At 32.4% G+C, this 21,702-nt stretch overlaps 1 protein-coding gene and 1 pseudogene across 1 annotated transcript; one reads left to right on the top strand and one right to left on the bottom strand.

Annotated features, from left to right (window-relative positions):
- Positions 1 to 542: 542 nt before the first annotated feature.
- Positions 543 to 6,916, bottom strand: LOC128392957 (multidrug resistance-associated protein 1-like; annotated as a pseudogene).
- Positions 6,917 to 17,316: 10,400 nt separating this feature from the next.
- Positions 17,317 to 19,724, top strand: LOC128393509 (tigger transposable element-derived protein 6-like). The gene is made up of 3 exons (XM_053353693.1): positions 17,317 to 17,320; positions 19,116 to 19,311; positions 19,388 to 19,724. The coding sequence occupies exons 1-3, from the start codon at positions 17,317 to 17,319 to the stop codon at positions 19,722 to 19,724; spliced, it is 537 nt and encodes a 178-aa protein (XP_053209668.1).
- Positions 19,725 to 21,702: the final 1,978 nt, after the last annotated feature.

Raw genomic sequence — 21,702 nt, 5'->3', positions numbered from 1 at the left:
TTGAAAATGACTACAATCCGATCACCGCGTCCGTGTCTATGTGTGGTTCACATAATCAAAATGAATTATTGACCGGAAAACCTGGAAAACAACTGATATTATTCAATATCGATCAGCGGCCGATTTTTATAACCTAAATTCAAAAGATAAATATGTATCCATTATCAATGAGATTATCTATGAAGCTATCAAACATATCGGTTGTAGTACCAATCAGGAGGATGAGAAACGGAATCCATTAGGTAAATCAGATAGTCCAATTTCAAGAACAATTCAAATCTATTTGATCAATCGATACAATTCCCCGGAGGTTAATCAGATCATTACCAGAAGGATCTACTCTAGTTTCGAGCACCAACTTATAAGAAATGAGGATTTAATCAAAGTAGAAAATAAATATCAACGTTGGTCTACAGTCGTGTATGAATTTCAAAGTGGAAAAACATCAATCAACAGCTCGAATATCGTTTAATTATTTATTCATTTCTTTCACAATTTTAATCATAGGATATTTGATTGGGTTCACAATTTTGGTGGTACAATCATCAATTATCAATCGTGTCCAGCTAACTTGATTTTTATATTTTCCAATAAGATTTTATTAATTGTTAAAATTCATATAAAGAAATGAACAATCGTTTGGATCTAAACAAAAAAGTAAATACTTGAAATCGGTTAAAAGTGATCTCGATCCGAGTTCTGATACGAGTTTATCATGCAAATTTCCAACTTCGACTGGTAGCTTTTCGTAGACTTAAATCGTTACAATCAATTTGCTGATTATCTTAATCATTTCATCATTTTCTAAAGATCGTATTGTTACCACTCAATTAATGGTATCTAATTAATTGTTAATATTTATGGTGATATTTAAACAAGTTTAGCATCTTTCGCCATTGAATAAAATTCCGTCTTATCATTTGCTAGTAAATTGTTTGGGGAATCGTATTCAATTATGGTTCCTTTATCCATTACCATGATTTTATCATAATCCATGATAGTGTTAAGTCGATGAGCGATTGTTACAATTGTACAATCGGAAAATTCCCGTCTAATTGTTTGCTGAATTAATTCATCGGTTTCTACATCAACTGCTGCCGTTGCTTCATCAAGAACCAGAACTTTAGTTTTCCTGAGTAGAGCTCGAGTTAAACAAACTAATTGTCGCTGTCCAACACTTAGATTTTCACCTCCTTCGGCAATCTCATAATCTAGACCTTGATCTAAGGTACTAACAAACTCTTTAAGATTTGCTTGTTCAAGTGCTTTCCAAATTTCTGCATCCGAGTATTTACCGAATGGATCAAAGTTATTACGGAACGATGAGGAAAATAGAACTGGATCTTGTGGAATTACAGTTAGTCGAGATCGAAGATCGTGTAAACCGAACTTGGTTATATCTTCATTATCGATTTGAATAACACCATTAGCAGGTTCGATTAAGCGGAAAAGAGCCAATGTCAATGAAGATTTGCCGGCACCAGTTCGTCCAACAATTCCGACCTTTTCGTTTGGATTTATGATGAATCCAATTTGTTTCAAAACTAAGTCAAGTCCAGGTCGATAGCGAGTACTGTAATCTTTGAAAACGATTCGTCCACTATCCGGCCATTCGGGTCGAGGTTTATGATTTGGATTAATCCAATCAGCCTAATAGATGGGAATGAGATTAAATCGATTTAAATAAATATTAATTAGGGTTAATATTACAAACTTACTTCGATCCCTATCTTAGTGTATTCCATACACCTTTCGATACACACAATATTTGTTTCAATGTCTGAAACAGCTCGAACCATCATGTTCAATATATAAGTAATTTGAAGCGAGTACGAAAGTGATAAACCAGTTGATCCAGGACTCGATCGATCTCTAGTTAAAACTGCAAAAGCAGCGGCAAGTGTAACAATCAAGTTACCAAGAAATTCAAGTCGAACCGCAAGCCAACGGGAAGCGGCGAGATTTGGGAAAATGAGCTGTTGTTAATATCACATCGTCGATAACATTCTTTAATGAAACGATCTGAGGCATTGTAGGCACGAATTGAGGTCGAACCATTAACGGTTTCAGAGAAATGGGTGTAAATTGGTGACCGAGTAATAGATCCAATTCGGCATAATTGTCGTGATGAGGCGATATAAAACTTCTGAACTGTTATATAAATCACACCTAGAATAACGATAGCAATCACCAAGTAAAAAGACTCTGTACAAATACCAATGATAGAAACACAAGCTCGAAAGAATTGGGTTGTGAAAAATGCTATATTTAAACCAATTGTACTATCAGCTGTATCGATGTCCTTAGTAAAACGATTCAAGACTCGTCCCAATGGTGTAGTGTCAAAGAAGGACATTGGTGCTCTTACTACTCGATGAAGCATCTGATCGTGAATCCAAGCTGAACCGGTTAGAAATGCGAGATTAGAAATAAGTGAATTTCCAAGAATAAGTGCCGATTCCGAAAAACCAAGAGCAGCGTAAATACCAAGTCGTTTATTACGAAGAGATTTGTCGTTAGATGCACCAGGGATTAGCGAGTCGTCAGACCAAGCGGTTAACCAAAGATTGGTACCAAAGTTAAACGCAGATGAACCTACATAAAAAGCAATGGCACTGAAAACAGCCAAGAGTCCAATGGCTCTGAAGTAGTCAATGTAAACGCTCAATTTGACTGAGCCCGTTTCGGTTCCTTCCATTTCCACCAATTTGTACGAAGGTCCCTCTTGACTTAATGGGTTAATTTCACTCGCTGATGGGGCAGTGTCGATTGAAGTCTTTCGTCGACGAATAGATGATTGTGTTCGTTTAAGTTTACTCATTGCACCAATCGACATAACTGAGTCCATTCTGTTGAATGTTGACCGTCTCTCAGCGACCACGTCATGACCAACAACCTCTTTTATTTGTTCAACAATTGTAGCATCTTCACCTTTAAGATCTTCATCATTTGCTTCGGCTAAATATTGGATGATGAAATCAGAGAATTCACCTTTCTTGTCCATAAGTTCGTGATATGTGCCCGATTCATGAATTTGTCCATCTTTCATAACGATAATTTCATCGACTTGAGGTAAAAAGGTGATTCGATGAGTGACCAATAGACGAGTTTTGTGCCTTAGAACACCTTTAGGTCCAATTACTTTATCAAATAAATGGGAAGCGACATGAGAATCGACGGCTGATAAAGGATCGTCCAAAAAGTAAACATCTGAGTTTGCATAAACAGCTCGAGCGATTGAGATTCGTTGTTTCTGTCCACCTGATACATTGATTCCTCTCTCACCGATCTCAGTTAGATCACCTCCCGTTAGAATCTTAAAATCTGGTGCTAAAGCACAAGCCTCAACAACACTGTTATACTTGGTCTTTGAATATGGTTCCCCGAATAAGATATTGTCACGTACTGTAGCGTTTTGAATCCAAGCTGATTGAGGTACAAAAGCAACGTGACCGCAAACATTTGCCGACCCTTGTTGTTTATGAAGATCACCCAGAAGAGCTGAAAGGAGAGATGATTTTCCACTACCAATTGTCCCAACAATGGCCACTAATTTATTCCGTTTAATTGAGAGATTTATATTCTTAAGTACTGGTTGCTCATCATATGACCAAGAAAATGTCGCGTTCTTAACGGTCAAAGGAGTTTCGTAAGCTGGTTCATGTGTTATCGTATTCGGATTTAGTTCATCTCCTTGTAAATATTTGTTTATACGCTTCATTGATATCAGGAACTAATTGAATATTTAGATTAGTCAATTAATTGAGAACAATAAGTTTCATCACTTACATTTGCACCTAAAGTTACAACCATTGGTAAGACAGCGAGAGGACCTCTTAAAATATCAATCAAAGAAATCGAGACGAAAGCTTTGTTAGCGTCTAAGACATTTGTCGGACTGATGAAGATGAAGGTCGCAAACTAGTCAGTGAAACCTAGAAAATATCAAATGAAAATTTAAGTGAAAAATTCGAAAAAGTTTGAAATTCTAATTACCAAGAAAGGAGCAACGGTGAAAGCAAAGGTTACTCCTGTTGACCAAACGGCTTGGAGTTTAAGATATCGAATTTCTTCAGCTCTTATCGAAGCGACTGTATCACCGAAAGCTCCTTCCCATGCATATAATTTCAGAACTTTCATTCCATTCAGAATTTCTGACATCATTTTCGATCTTTTATCTTTTTCTATCATAACTTTTTTCTGTAAGGCTTGAAGTCGAGCAGTAAAGAACCCATTGAACGGAATCAGAGCAATCATGATTGATAGGCCTGCGATTGAGGCAACACCTAATTGTTTCCACAAAAGGACAATTGAAATAACCATTTGAATCGGCGATGACCAAACAATATTAACAATGTTAATATAATCAACAATTCGTTGGATATCAACTGCCATTAGATTGATAATCTCACCGGTGGTGAAAACATGACGACCTGAACTTGATAGTCGTAAGCTCTTAGAAGTGAAAAAGAAAAATAATTAGACTAATTACAGGGCTATTTTCGCCGATGTATAATAAAATAACTAGCTAATGATTTCCTAAGGAACTAACCAAATAATTATAATAATACCTTTTGATAAACACAAGCAATTAGAGCCGATTTCATCCTCATGGATGTTGTCTGAATCCAGAATTCATACTGAGAGTCAAAATTGACTGAACAAAAGTGGCCATAAACATGCCTAAGGCTAAAATGGCTCCTTGCCAAACAGGAGCATCAGAAGCGATAAAGGTCAACAGATAGTCCATCAATTGAGGACTTGCAAAGACCAGAACAGCGGAGATCAGTTTAAACATAACACAAGCCGCCATCCAAGGCCAAAATCCTTTCACCAAAATACTCAACAACGAGACCTTCATTGTCTTAGGTCGCTTGTTCATCTTTTTGGTACCAGAAGTGAGCCCATTAAATGTTGGCTTATCTGGGATTCCCAAGTATTTAGTACCACTAACAAGGAGACGGGAAAATTTGTCCTGAATAATTTGAGTCCGATCATCTTCCGGTAAGTCCCACATATCGGCCTGAGTTAAGGTCTTACGGAAACCATGAAGGGCCATTGTATCGTACCAAAAGAATGTCAATCGATTCAAAAACGACGATGCTACGTATGGACATTCATACTAAAAGACAAACCAATCAATTAGCTAATCAAATTAATCGTTAATTGTATCAATAATTACCTCGCTTGATTGTTTTATGCTACTTGACTTCTTCCTTGAATCAGCAAAACAATTAAGAAACAACAAAATTAACACAATAGTCAATTGTATTGTCCTTATAATGAAATCCGTCTTATCATAGCTCCAAACTCTGATATCCTTTAATCAATTACAATAATTGGTTAATTTTCTTAATCATTTTATTCTGATCATTAAATCACTTACTGGATTTTTTCTAGTATCGATTATGGTCCAATAATTAAAGGCCGAAGTGATTCCCATTAGGAGCCAATAGACAAATAATACGCCCGAGGTGTGGACTCCTTTCCGTCGGTTATAAAGAACCATAAATGTTGCAATTAGCTGTAATTATTAATAATTTAGTCATCTTGTTAATTAAAGTTTATTAGCAAAAAACGACTACGATAATACATAATTTATCGCTTTAGTGCTTTCACACCTTGGAAAATATTACGTCTAGTACATCGTGACAAATAAATTATTTCTACGCTTAGGATGGTGGACATTTTGTGAATATGTTGCACTGATTTTGCAAAATTTTCTCAACAAATTGATGTATAAATTTCCTGTGAATTTCCTTTCATTCACAAGAAAAGTATTACATCAAAGTCGTTCTTATGCCTTTGCCACCAGCGAGTAATAAGCTTTTACTCTTTGTTTGTCACATTGTAATTATTAGATAGGAAAAGTAATGCTTGTTGATTAGAGAAATAGATTCAACTATGATCTTAAAATAATCGCCAATTAGTTAATTGTTTGATATGTAATTAAAGTTTAGTATACTTACGAATGAAATTAATCTGATAATTGGTGAAACAATTTGATATGGATAAGTGAGATAACCATTTCTTGATTTGATTGTTACATTGATTACTTCGTAGATTGTTATACCACATAGAATTATACTCAATCCCTAAAAATTAAAGTAAAATCAATTGTTAACTGTTAATATGGTTGATTGGTGGGGAGAAGGATGATAATGATTAGGTCAATTGTTTGCGATTAATTACCAATCTTGTATAAAGCCTCAGGGTAAAAGGTAAAGCTGATTTTGGTGATGTTAAGTAAATAGCAAATGGAACCAGAAACCAGAGGAAACCAGAGGAAACCCAAAGAGCAAGAGTTTCGGTTGAACAAGGTGAGAAAACTGGTTGAGGTGAATTCCATGATATCGATGGATCCTAATTAATTTAGAACAATTAAGAAAAATCAGCTCGAAACAATTAGAAATTAATTGTAACAATGGAAACTCCAAGAGAAGGAAAAAGAATCGGAAAACTTTGATTGGAAAAAATTGATTTGCACTTGAATTTGTTTTCACAACAATTTAAACAAATTTAAATGGTAACAATTTAATTCTAATTGTGATTATAACTTACCCACAATGAGTGACCACAAAATGATTCAAAAACCATAGTGTTAATTGTAACAATTTACCAAATCGTTTGGATAATTAATTTAATTGAAAAACTTTTGTTCACTTGGAAAGTTTTACTTTTACATTTGATGTTTTTAATTTTGCTTTTCTCTGGCAAACAATTAACTTATAATCACGATTATGGTTGAACAATTAACTAATTGCATTCACGTTCACTTTTATATATATTAAAATTGAGGCACACAGGAGAGATGAAATAATTAATTAATTACTTGAACTTTGATTATAAAAGTTTTTCTAATGATTAGTTGGCTTATAAGCCAATTTTTAAATTGTTTTCCAATTTTTTCTTACACACAACAAAACCGCAGACTTAGTTGTTTTGATCATCTTAACACTAACTAAATCAATCATTTTCATTAGGAAATAGATTGCCAACAGCTCAGTGGCAATGATTTGATCATTTTTAGACCATATTAATCCGGATTTCTCGGAAACGATTGAGATTTAGATAAAAAGTTATTTATATGTATCTTCAGAATTGATTAAAGTGATCCAGTTTACATGTAGTGATTAATCAAGAGATTAATCAAGAAGTTAATCCTAACTAATAAATGGTATCGAGATAACAAGGAGGTAAGAAAGTTTGGTAAGACTCAAGATACAGTCAAGTACCTAAAATTGTCCAGTTTTTTACGGATTATTCGTAGAGCGCGTGATTTGAAAGGGGTGTAAATTAATCGATTATTTTGATAAAAATATTTTACTTGAACTAATCCACTAAACAATCGAAAATTGTCATGAAAATGATAATTTTAATCGGTAAGGCTCAAGATACAGTCGTGAAAAATGAGTTTCGAATGATTTTTAATCATTCGCGCAGCTTAGCTACTAAAATCAATTGATAATCTTTATCGTCAGTGATAAGACTTAGGTGATTTACTCATTGATTTTTCTTATCTTGATTGTTTAATCTGTTAATTTTAGTCACTACCTGCGTGAATTGTCAAAAACCATTCGAAACTCATTTTTCACGACTGTATATCCGTAAGCTCAGCATTCACACTTTAAGCCGATTTTTTTCGGCTTAGACTGGTGACTTTTTAAGAAAATAAAATTTGATTTAAATTAATTTGGTTAATTAACAAATAAAAAAGGCACTTTAATAATCATCAACTAAATTCATAGAAAATGGATCATTTTTTAAATGTTGTAAAGTTATTTCAAAATTGAGGATAGGCTGTTTACGACTATGGAACTTTTTCTTGTATAAAAATTCAGTTAGATGATCATCTCGATGTGGGCCATTCGACGATGAAGGAATTTGATCTTTTAATGATATTGATCAGATGTTAAGAACATTTAACCACAATTCACAACAAAACAGTATAATTGTTCTCGATTAAACATACTTTTTACAAAAACACATTATTTTTTTCACTTAATAATTTTAGTAAGATTGATGTAATATTGCCGTTTATCCGGCTCTCGACGGACCAATTGTTAACCTTCATCTGCATCATCATCTTCATCTTCCTCCGCATCCTTATTTGGATACGTTGGATTGCATCCATTTGGTTGCCAACATTTCCCTGACGTTATGTTGACCAGTCCACTGGTCAAAGCCAATTTGTTCGATGTCTTCTTTGGACGTGGACCTTGTACCGTCTTACCGTCATAATTTGATTGAATTCCTTATCTGGACATTGAACTAATAACTTACGAAAATTATTCATTGAAACGGGACCGGTATGTCGCAGATGGCTGCGGTTGAAGGGTAAACCACATCTTGCGGGGCACTCAGAGTTATTTCGATTCTGATAATCTGCAAGGCAAGAGCTACAAAACATAACTTTACAACTAGTATTTTGCTTATGAACACATGGGTTTTCGCTAAATTTTGACAAATGATGCACTCATAATCTCTGATTACATTGGTGTCTAAAAATAGGTATTCAGGTATCTGCGCATTACCTTTTGATTTTAGATATTAAATAAAGCAAATACAATACAAACAAATAAATAAGACAATAAATATCTCACCTAAAACCCATTAGGTAATAAGAAAATATTTGATTTCAAAAAATTAATAAAAATTGGAAATTAATAAAATCGCAGCAACAAGGTTAATTATTCCATAACTTGGTGGCCATTAGATTATTGGAAGCGAATTTTGGAAATTTCTTAGCGATTTAAGATAAGTATATTTTGCATTATGTATTACAATCATATTGGCGGTGATATTAAATCACTTTAAGATCTAAAAGGTAAACTTTATCGGTTATTTTTTCGAATTATTAACAAAAAAACTAATCAATTGAATAAGATGCGTTTATAAACTAATGTAATTGTTAACCTTCAGGTCACCTTCACATTATAACTTGTATATATATTAACTTTTATTGTGTTCGGGATGAGATCCCTCTTCTCACTAATTTTAAAATACATTTTGTTTTTCCTCATCATCATCATTATCTTCATCTTCATCTTCATCTGCGTCATCATCTTCATCTTCCTCCGCATCCTTATTTGGATACGTTGGATTGCATCCATTTGGTTGCCAACAGTAATCATTGTCTTATTTGACAAAATTCATTAGCAAATGTTCTCAAGTTGTAATGCACCAAAGTGTTGAGTGAATAAAAGGTTAATAAAAATGGATTAAACAGTGAAAATTCAGAGAGTTATTTAGTAAATTAATTCTGGATAAGATTGCAGTTAATTAATTCTGGAAATGATTGTAACAAAAATATCTTAATGTCACCTTCAGATTTAAATATTTAGTTTGCACTCTTTTACTAAAATTTATTTAATTAATCATGACAATGATTGATAATGATGATAACCTGTAACTAAATTTACTCTGTATACTCCCATTGAATCTTCGTATAAAAGAGAAGAGATTCAATGGTAAAAATCATCATTCGATCTGAACGATCTAACAGTTAACTTGCAGTCATTATAGACTCATAACTAGTTCAGAACCGAATTCACCGAATATAAAAATAAAGTACTAAAAATTGAAAACAAAAAGTCTTCAAATTGTTTTCAATGATTGAGTTAATTAATTCAGGAGATGATTGAAGTTGATTAATTCTGAAGGTGACTAATTAATTCTGGAAGTGAATGACTTAATCTTATTAATTCACAAAGTGATCTGATTAATTCACCAAGTGATCTGATTAATTCACCAAGTGATCTTATTAATTCTGGAAGTGATTGATTGTATCTGATTAATTCTGGCTTGAGCTTATTTAATTCGGTAATCGATTATATTATTTCTGAGATGGTGGATTTAATCAATACGATTTATCTACTCTGCTTTATCAATACTTAATTATTAATCAATCATTGAACTGAATTATCAATCAATCATTGAACTGAATTATCAATCAATCATTGAACTGAATCAAATTTAAATTGATTATCAACTAATTGTTGAATCGAGTCGAATGAAATGAATTAATCAAACTAATTCAAATATTAAATTAATAAGTCATCGATTAAGAAATGTGTAAAACTTGCTGTTGCTGGTTATGTTTGTTATGTATCTGTTGTTGTTGAATGAATCAAGAATAAATGGTTACTAATTAAATTAAATCAACTACATATATTACATGTATATATTGAAACACATTTTAAGCCTTAAATGGATAATGAGAACACTTTACCATTCCCGGTGATGGGAATTAGTAAAGAAAAGAAAAATAAGTTAAATTCTACAGTTAATCAACAGCTTCATATTCCTTATTTCTCGGGTGATGGAGATGAGGATTTACTTGATTGGTTAGACCATTTTGAGTCAGCAGCGGTTGCCCTTGATTGGGATGAAAATATTAAATTGAAAGCTTTACCAGCCTATTTAACAGGAACAGCCAGTAGGTGGTACAGGTGTAGAATAAAACCATTAACTGGTGATGCGATACGAGAACATTTGAAGAACTAAAATTAGTCTCTGATTTGCCCTTCAGGGCACAAAAAATTTAATCAAAGAATTGAATAATAAAAAAAAGATCAGACCAATCAGCCATTTCTTATTCTTATGAGGTGAGAGATCTATGCAGACGAATAATGTTGAGAACTATACACTGAAAAAGTTTCAAGACGATTTGCGAACGGTGGTGTTCTAGAGTCTTACCACCGTTTGTATTCGAATTTCATTCCAAAACCATCCTGATAAATGTACACTTCCCACCCCATTATTTCCATCACCTTATGGTTACCTCATATGGTCACCTTACCCATTGTTATGGTCACCTTACCCATTGTCGAGGGATAATGTCTCTTTTTGTATTATTTTTTTTGGCCAATTGGAACGTATTTTCCTAGATGTTCTGGTATTGGATTATTCATGTTCTTCCAGAAGGGTTTTCAGCCATAAGCTTCTTTAATTTTCTTCGTCTAGCTCGTCGTTGTTCTCGTGCATAGGAATATTTTGGTGGTTTAGATTGTACAATAGTATTAATATTAACTTGTTGATTAGTTTTAATCGGTAATTCAGGACAATCTTTTCTGAAGTGACCAGGTTCACTACAGTATGAACAGTATTCACAATTTATTTTAGTGTGATTAAAGCGGAAGCATAAGGAGCAATGTTTTTCTGGTAAATCAATAAGATTAATTTTTGTAGAGTTCCTGCTGTTCTAGTAATTTAATTGTCTAGTGTAAGATAATAAGTTTTGATGAGCAGTTTGTAATTTATCTGGGTGATTCGCTGTAACTGTTAACTTCGTGAATTAGTTCATCTCTTTTGGGGTACCACATATATCATAATCGGGTGATACTAACTCCGGTCACCAAACATGGCCATAGTAATTGGTGTATTTGGTGGCGAAGATTGATAGAATTAGATAACATTTTCTGAATACTGAACTTGGTGAAATCGGTTTAAACTGACTGTTATAATATTGATTATTCTTCTTTCGTTGTTTAGGAGAAATGAAGAAACCTGGACCAGTGTTTTTAAGCTTTAAATTTTCATTTTCTTTTGGAAAGCGATTAGTTTTGGATTTGGAGGAGCGTTTGTTTCATTCCAATCTTCTTCCATCCTAATTGTAAAAGAAAGAAAAGAAAGAAGAAAATTTTAATTATACATCTAACCCAAATCACCGGAGTTTTGAATAATAAGTATTAAATTTCCCATCACCGGGTTGATTGAAATTTTATCATTAGAACCTTGAAAACCCAATCACCGGGTGAAAAGAATATTAATAGTTATAGTTATTAAATTATTATATTAGTAGGTAATATATTAATAGAGAAGAAAGAGACTTAAGATAAAATTTTATTATTAGAACGAATTCAATTGTTTTTAATTGAGGATGGAGTTAATTATGTTTGGTTGGTTTCAATTGTTATGAAATTCAATTTAGTAGTACAATGATTCAACTCTAATTTTAGTTGATTGGTTTCCATTGTTATGAAGTGAATTTTAATTCAAAATAGTTCAATGATTTTACCTTAATTATGGTTGAGTGCTTTCAATTGTTATCAAGTACAGGGCTATTCAGCTATTTTTACCGATGGTTTTTGCGATTTTCTCAGCAACTAAGAGTCAAAGAGACACGAGACTTTAGTGGTATGAGTTTGTCATAATGTAATAATGTGTTGTCTTAATTGTCATATCAAAAGATAAAGGTCATTCACGTCATCGGTGAAATAACAAGGTCATCTGAAGGTGGCTCAGTTATACTCCACATTTTTTAACGCTGGAAAATGAGTTTAGAGATCGTTGTTGTTACAGATCTTGAGATATTACAGTTTAATTGAATAACTGTTGAAATTCTTTAATTCAATTAATTTATCTTAACGTGCAAAGCAAAGCTCATAGAATCCTCAAAACCTGTCAGCAGTATAAAAATAGCTGAATAGCCCTGTACAAATAGATTCAAAAGTTCAATAATTTTACCTTTAATTACAATTGAGGGCTTTCAAATGTTATTACTGTTAATTTGTTTCACACAGTTTAATAGTTAATTTTATTTATTACTGATTGAACTTCATTTGTTCATTCTTTTATTATTCAATTGTTTGAGGTGATTTCAATTGTACATTCCTATATTGTTTAACTATTGAAGGTAATTCAATTGTTCATTCTTTTATTGTTCAATTGTTGAAGGCAATTTCCGGTTCAATGAATTGGCTTATCACAATGAATCAGTTGATCCAATCAAGAACGAATTTTATCGAAACAGCGACTACTTATATTGAAGTAAAACAAATGATTGCCCCAAATTAAGGTTGAAAGGAAGGAAAGGAAGCATTGAGAAGATAAGAAAAAACTGTTGAACTTTTGGCGTAAAAGGCATTAATTTAAATTTAATTGTCATCACACTTAATTGAATCTATCAGTTGTTATTAAATATATATGTAAAATAAAAGGTGTTCAGCTTCAGCGGTGACAAAACAGAAATAGGGAACAGCCAGAATTTCACTAATTTAGTTAATTCCAATTGGACGCAAAATATGAATTCCAATTTATCCCTTGTTGTTGATCAAATCAGCAACAACAATAATAATGATTGTTGAACTTCTTCACTGTGATTTAATATTTAGAATAGCACAAGTACGAATTCTTAACTTTAACAAAAAGAAACTCGATTCTTATTCAGTTGATCGTTGAATTAGAAAAAAGTTGTTCAATATAATAAAAGGACGAGGAAGATCGGGCGGAAGGTCAAGATCAACGTTTCGACGCTTTAATTCAAATTCAAATTTTGAATTTGTGTATTCCAAAATATCCCGCACGCCTTTAGACGCGCAAGACATCCAATCGCTATGAATTTCAGGCTTTCGATGGAACATCAGTGAAAAACTTTACGTTTTTTTCCAAAATCCGAACTGAAGACATTGAAAACAAGAAGAAAAAAGAGATTAAAAAGAGAGAGATGGAGTGTATTCAAGAAACCGTATTACCAACTGAATTAATATTGAAACACTTAATTTATACGAATATTAACTTCTCATCATTTGATAACATATATATATTAACATGAAAACAATCGAAACGTTTATATTTAACCAAATTTAATTAATATTAACCACCAAGTTTATAAAAGACAGTAAATGTATACGGTGGTCACCATAAAGGTGCCAACGCAACTAATCCACCAAAATGGTGGATTCAAGGAAAAGGAAAAGAGAGAGGGGAAAACTGAAGGAAATAGGTTTGGCCAGGTACTAAACCAGTTTCAGTACCTGGCCAAAGTTGTTATGACATTATCCGACGCCATCCTCGTAAAGTCCTTTACGAGCAGAATTATTCAAACGACTCGGCACTATCCATATCGAAGGTTGCAGTTAGATTGTTCAAGTCCATAATAATATAATAATAAATTTTAAATGAAAATTTCCAACACCAGACCAATTACCCAGTTTAATTATTATTGATCAAATTTATTCTTAAGATAATAATATTCAGCTTCCACTGCATATTCCTTGAATTCGTCCATTGAATTAACCTTTACCAAAGCGATATACTTTAAAATACCAGGGAGGAATCCATTTTTAATATATCTTATTTTATCATCGAGATCCATATTTGGATCAAGTTTAACACACAGGCCAACCATTTCAAAGAAATAAGATATAACATCTTGACCTCTTGTTGCTTTTTTTATTTTCAATTTCGAGCGTAATTGTCTTGGTGTAACGAAGGTTGTTTGAAAGGCGAGTAATTTAGCTTTCAATCATTGAAAGTAGCTGGTCGTTGATCAACAGGTTTACTTTATACTACCAGCATACCAATCTTTAGCAGGGCCATTAAATAAACAGGTAATCGTCTTAATTTATCAATATTATTTAAACCAGCAGCTTCAGTTATTTGTTCAAAATCGTCAAGCCAATCATAGACATCAGCATTATTTCCATCAAAGTTTTTAATATTGTTTAACAAAGTATCATCGAAATATCGGCTCGTCATAGTTAAGAATCTTTTGTTCAACGTAGACTGACTATTAAATCCAATACAAACGAACCAGCAATCTTGAAATAAACGGCTAACTTAATTAACCAAATGGCAAAAGTTTCACAGATTCTGGAACAACGGACAATCGAATCAATTAGCAAGAAACAAATACAATTTTCTCAATAGAGCTAACAAAGATGATAAACAATAACTAGTTTACCAATCAAATTTTAAACGAAGTTGACCAAATGACGCCATGATAAACAATAACTAGTTTATCAAACGAATTTTAAACGAAGTTGACCAAATGGCGAATCTGATAAACAATAACTAGTTTACCAATCAAATTTTAAACGAAGTTGACTAATGACGAAATTGATAATTAATAACTAAATTATCAATCGAATTTTAACCAAATGTTGAACGAAATTTTACTAATGACGAAGATGATAATTAATAACTAAATTATCAATCAAATTTTAACCAAACGTTGAATCGAAGTTTTACCAAATGACGAAGATGATAACTAATAACTAAATTATCAATCAAATTTTAACCAAATGACGAAGATGATAATTAATAACTAAATTATCAATCGAATTTTAACCAAATGACGAAGATGATAATTAATAACTAAATTATCAATCGAATTTTAACCAAATGACGAAGATGATAATTAATAACTAAATTATCAATCAAATTTTAACCAAACGTTGAATCGAAATTTTACCAAATGACGAAGATGATAATTAATAACTAAATTATCAATCAAATTTAACCAAACGTTGAATCGAAATTTTACCAAATGACGAAGATGATAATTAATAACTAAATTATCAAACAAATTTCAACCAAATGTTGAACGAGTTTATCACAACCTGTTTCGTAACTACTGTTGATAATCAGTGACTCTTAGCGAATTCTAACTTAATGTTAAACAGGTTTCAAAAGGTAAATTATAGAATAACTATACATATCAAGGATGAGATGGTTAAAGTTTCAACAAAAGTTGAATAGCTAGTTTTTTAAACAAAACCTGAAAGTTTTCACCTTCAATTTGTGAAGGTTCTTTTCTTTATAACTAAAGCTTACGAAAGCAAAAAAAACTGTTTGTAACTTGGCTATAATCGATTCAATTTATTATCTAAAATCGATTCTTGTCACAATAAAACGATTATTACTGAAAAAAAATGTCCACAAACGCAATATGAGAAAAAAAAGATCACAACGAAATAGTCCTGATTGTTGACAACCACTCAATATAATCAGTTATAGAAATGATGAAGTACAAACAAAACAAAAATAATCTGGCCGTTTATACTGAGACAAATGTATCATTTTCGTCCACTGGATTAGGTTGTTCACTTTTGTTACCAGCGAAATTAATTTAGATGAATAGATTTATTAGGTTAACATTCTGTGGTTTTTTTAATCTCAAGTTAATCGTATTCAGTAGGTTTTTCCTTATAATCACGAAAATCAATTACCAAAAGAAAGTGGAAAAAAGACTGAAAGGCAAACTAAAGTGTATCTATGCGACAAACAAGAAAAATACAACACAAATCACGTCCGTGGTCACCAAAAATGTATTCAAGAAACCGTATTACCAACTGAATTAATATTGAAACACTTAATTTATACGAATATTAACTTCTCATCATTTGATAACATATATATATTAACATGAAAACAATCGAAACGTTTATATTTAACCAAATTGAATTAATATTAACCACCAAGTTTATAAAAGACAGTAAATGTATACGGTGGTCACCATAAAGGTGCCAACGCAACTAATCCACCAAAATGGTGGATTCAAGGAAAAGGAAAAGAGAGAGAGGGGGAAAAACTGAAGGGAAAGTTAAGGTGGTTTGGCCAGGTACTAAACCAGTTTCAGTACCTGGCCAAAGTTGTTATGACAGAAGAAAGAAAACAAAAAGGTTGAATGTCAGGGAAAGGTCAATAGAAAGTAACAAAAGTCACAACTAACATACTCTGACTAACGTCTTTGTCTTTGTTTTCAGGAATTTTCCGAAGACAAACCCATTCATCAGGTCCAGCATTATCATCCTTTGATAGGTTTAGAGGTTTCATGTCCTTTTTCAATGTTATGTACAGGTTATGGTAACATGGATTATGGAATAGTTTTTTCGTTTTTCTTTCCAAAAAAAACCTTCAAGTGAACTCTAGGTAGGTTTATCGTTAAATGACCTCAATGACCTTGAAACTTTTTATATGAAGTCCTTCAGTCCCAATATGTGTCTGTAAAAGGTTTGATCTTTTTCGACTCATTGGTTCTGGACTTATAACTAATAATCTGCGTAAAATGAGGTTGAATAGCTCTGTATAGAGATTGGTGATTATATTAAAATAATCAAATGATCATCGATTTTGAAAGCTGATCATCGATTATTTTTCTCTCTCCTTTTCTCTTACGTTTCTTGAGTGAATTCCCTCTTTTTCAAAGCTCTTCTCCCGAATCGTTTCCCTTTTTACTTTCTCTTTCTCACGTCTCTTCCTTTTTCTATATCTCTAAGACAACAAAAACATCGGTATGTATCGATTTTCTTCAAAATTATTGCGTCATCATCGTTAATCGTAAATCTAAACAACCTCCTATCTCTAGTTATGTACAAGTTGAAAAGCTGATCAATTGTGATGCCCGAATGAACCAATTTTGTCATCACTTTTATTCGCTCAAGTTCGTACTTGTAGAACGTTTCATTATTGTCAGGGTTTCATTTCAAAGAATTCTTTTACGGGCCTACTATGCTCAGTTAAACCATTTCTCGAGTAATAAAATGCAAAAATAAACTAGATGATTCGAATACTAATCTACATATCTGTATAATGAGTAAGTTGATCAAAAATACAAATTCGAAACTAGGGCAGAATCTTTTTCGATGACTTTAATTATTAAAATTGTATTATTTTTACGTTTAATGATTGAAGTTATTGTAAAAATATTTGGCCAGGATTCAGGCTATGATGAGTTTTCATCTTAGAAGATTATTTGGTGTTTTTCTGCTGAAGAACCCATCTCAATCAGCATCAATGTAATTAGTAAATTCTGAAATGGATTTAACAACGACGAATAAAATTTGAAAATTAAGCAAAACGCAACATTTAGAAAATATTTTGGGGAAAATTAAAGATTTTATCAATAATAATAAATGATTGAAAATTAACTGAGAATGAAGGTTCTTCGTGATAAATCGTAATATCCAAAAGAAACAAATCATGGTTATCAAAGTTATGGTGGATTATCATTAAATGATAATCCTAAAATAATAAAACTAATCAAAATTAAAAAAATTCTGATAAATTATCATGGAGACCATAAACTCGAAGAATTTTCTTCGAAACTCATCAATATAACTTAATCTAGTTGTCTTACTATTTTTCGTCGATGGATTATTGAAAAACGTTATCGACAATCAAGAGCGAATTACCAAAGTACAAATCACTGGCACTAACAATCAAGAAAAAATGATTAGAATTATAATTCTTAATGATCTGTTGATTATTGAATCTTAATAATACTTACGTTTCAATTTAGATTGAATTTCTCACGAAAGATATCAAGGTCGAAGAATGAACACTTTGTTCAGTTGATATAGTTGTTCTCTCTTTGATATTGGAACTTCCAATTATAATTTTTCAATTTTTTCTTTTCTCTAATCTAAACTGGAATAGATTCACATCGTAAAATGTGTGAAACATAATATATATATCAGTATAAAAATTGAGGGAAAAATCCTGAAATCAATCTGATTGATGATAAATAAATCATAATGAAAATTATGATTTAATGATTAAATCAATATAAAAATTATTAAATTCACTAATTTTCAAAGAAATAAAACTCAGAAAACTTCTGAGCCTTGGCTCATGACTTTTTTGTGCTCAAATTTTTTGTTTTCAATTAACTGAGTTAATTTTATTATGTATCGTTTATCTGAGTCAACTTTCTCTCGGTAACCAGTTGAAATTTGAGGTGATCCCATTGGTATTCGCATCGAATATCAACAAGTGCCTGATTCTAATTACGTTGATTTCAATGCCCCAGTACTAAGTACACAACCAGAAAGAAGAGAGTGGATAAGCCAATCCTTGGTTGATTCAGAAGAATCAGATACAATTAAACCCGATGATCTTTCGGTTGAATGTTTTTTGGATCCGAACTTAGTTCGTGATTTCGCGTGTGTTATTTGCCTCAACTTCGCCAAAGATGGTGTCACCTGCCTTTTCTGTCGAGCTTCAATTTGTTCAAGACTATGTACATATGTATTTGCATGTACGAGGAAACAACCAGAACTCAGTTCATCACTTGTCCTCAATGTCGCAGACTTGAAATTGGTTCCAAGACATCAACATGGAAAAAAGTCGATAGAAATTTTTTAAAATTTACAATGAATTTGTTATTTTGAGCCTTTTTGTAAGAAAATTATGCCATCTAAATATTACAAAGATCATGTGAGGCGATGTGACTTCAATAATGACAATTGCCAAAGTTGCAAAGTGAGCCGTCATGATTCCAATCATCATCTCAAAGTTTTCATGACACCAAATCCGAAAAAGACTGATGAACACAGTTCATTAAAAAGAGAATTGGAACGTCTAAAGAGAAAATTTTTCAAAATTCAAAGCGATTGCCCAGAAATCATATTATACCGAAGGTGCAGATAAAAATGGTGTCAAAGCTTCTAAAGAAAGAGTCACAATATTAATATGTGTTGGTATAAATGGCAAGAAAAAAGATCCGCTTGTGATTGGTAAAAGTAAAAAACCTCGTTCTCTTGCTAAGATTTTTATGATACCAAGAGATATAATATCGATTATAAAGTAAGAATGCATGGATAACAGCTGATCTATGCGACCAATGGTTGTGTGAATGGGATGATAAGTTAACATCAAAAAGCAAAAAAGTTCTACTTTTTATTGATAACTGTCGACCTCATCATGTTTCTGATCCAACAAAATATCGTGACATAAAAATTGTCTATTTACCTGTCAACACTACTAGCCATTGTCAACCCTTGGATGCCGGGATTATTAACGCATTTAAACACCACTATTTCAGTGATCTTAATTGTGTTCTGGCAACTCTCATTCCAACAGGTAAAACAATTGATGATTTAACTAAAACAATTACATTGAGAGAAGCTATTGAATGGATTCAACAAGCTTTGGAAAAAGTTACTCAATCAACAATAATTAACTGTTTTACCAAATGTCACTTTTATCCATGTAATTAATAAAACCATTAGATGGCGATAGTGTCGATTAACTCAAATGTGTAAAACGCATTATAACTTAAGTGGGTACTAGAGTGCAGTGATTAATTCAATCAATTGTTACTCTTTTTAATGCCTTTTGTTACCTATTACTCAAAAACCAAACCTTTGATCTAAGATCAATTAATTAAACAATTAATAGTTCAACATCACCCACATTGTGTCTTGTTAGTAATTCTGATTAAGTGTTTGTTGCTATATGATTAATTACCAATTGTAGTTACTATTTTTGATTCATTTAATTTGTCGTGAGAAAGACAACTTAGTTGTCTCAATTGGTCATATAATTATAATCGGTTAATAATTTAATTACAGTGGGGTAAGAAAGTAAGTTGAAATGGCGAAATTGAGAGTTTATTGTCGATATCTTTTCTTTGAGTTAATTGCAAGTAATTAAAGTCTTTTAATTTCTTAATTTGACTAATTATCTGAGGTTTTTGATTAGAATTAAATTGTTATATGTCCCATTTTCTTAGAAAAATCGTGAGATCAAAATAATAATTTGCAAAAAGTAAGTTGAATTTTTAAGAATTGACTAAATTCGGTTGAATTGTTTTTTTGATTAGTTAATTGTGACTCTTTTAGTACTTAGTATGTCCACCCTTTGCTATTAGAACAGCATTCAATCGTTTCTCCATACTTCCGACTAGTTTTTGAGTATATTCTTCCGGTATTTTTGACCAAGTTTCGGCGATTGCCTTTTATAAAGATTTGAGATTAGTACGAGCTGATTTTGGGATATGATCGTCCAAATATTGCCAAAGATTCTCAATTGGGTAGAGGTCAGGTGATTGTGGAGGCCAAGGAAGCACCGAAATTTTTTCTTGATCGAAAAAACTCCGAACAACTCGGCTGGTATGTTTCGGATCATTGTCGTGTTGAAAAACAAAGTCATTCCCTAAGCTGATTTTCTCAGCCGATTGTTTCAAATTCTCTACTAAGATTGACCTGTAGACTTCTCCTGTCATTTTGCCCTCGATAATAACCAAATTACCGACACCAGCTGACGAGAAACATCCCCAGACCATAACTGAGCCGCCGCCGTGTTTGACGGTTGGTCTTGTGTAGCCGACTTTGAAGGCTTCTCCTCTGTTTCTCCACACATATTGACGCCGATTGTTGTTTACTAACATAAATTTACTCTCATCTGACCATATGACCGAATTCGAAAACTCTATCGGGTTACCTTGATATTGATTGGCCCACTCGTATCTACCTGTTTGATTCTTTTCTGTAATCATCGGCTTCTTCCTGGCCACATACCCTCTCAATCCATTTTCATGTATTCGATTCTTAATTGTTGTGAGACTAACATCGAGATTCAATGTCTCTTTAAGCTCTTCAGCTGTTATCTTTGGATTATTGGTGATTTCTTTCATAATTTTCCGGTCATCACGATCACTTGTCTTTCTTGGCCTTCCCTCTCTCTTCATATTTTCTGGTGATCCAGTTTTTTTTATTTTCAATACGATTTTTCTAACACCTTCTGGGCTTAATTGATGCTCTTTAGCAATTTTGGTAAGTGTATCTCCATTTGATCTCTTCGGAAAAATGGTCATTCGCTCGTGACCATTTCAACTTACTTTCTTACCCCACTGTATATAAAATATGGTATGACCAACATACCGATCCGTCGATGACCCTTAATCGGAAGTATATCCAAAATTACAATCAAAGTATATTTTAGTTTGCATTTAACGTCTAGACGATAACCTTTTTAATCTTGTTAATCATCTTCATTTTCAGCATCATCGTTTTTATCATCATCTCAAAAACAATAGCAAAAACTTCAACAAAATTGAAAAAAGATTTAACATTTAAACTAAAGTTTTTTAAGTTGTAAATTGTTCATTGAAATTTTAATTCATGTTGGTTCTGGTTTTCTTTCCTTTTCTCATTCGCTTTCTTTTTCTTTTCTTCTCTTAATGTGCTGGAGTGG

Source organism: Panonychus citri, unplaced genomic scaffold, assembly GCF_014898815.1.
Source record: "Panonychus citri isolate SS breed McGregor unplaced genomic scaffold, ASM1489881v1 Contig00138, whole genome shotgun sequence".
Lineage (NCBI taxonomy): Eukaryota > Metazoa > Arthropoda > Arachnida > Trombidiformes > Tetranychidae > Panonychus > Panonychus citri.
Note: the sequence above shows the minus strand (reverse complement) of the source record. Positions and strands in the feature narration are given on the sequence as shown.

Coding starts and splice junctions, on each gene's coding strand:
- LOC128393509 (XM_053353693.1), top strand. Junction 19,312..19,387: donor GATATAATATCGATTATAAA/GTAAGAATGCAT, acceptor AACATCAAAAAG/CAAAAAAGTTCTACTTTTTA.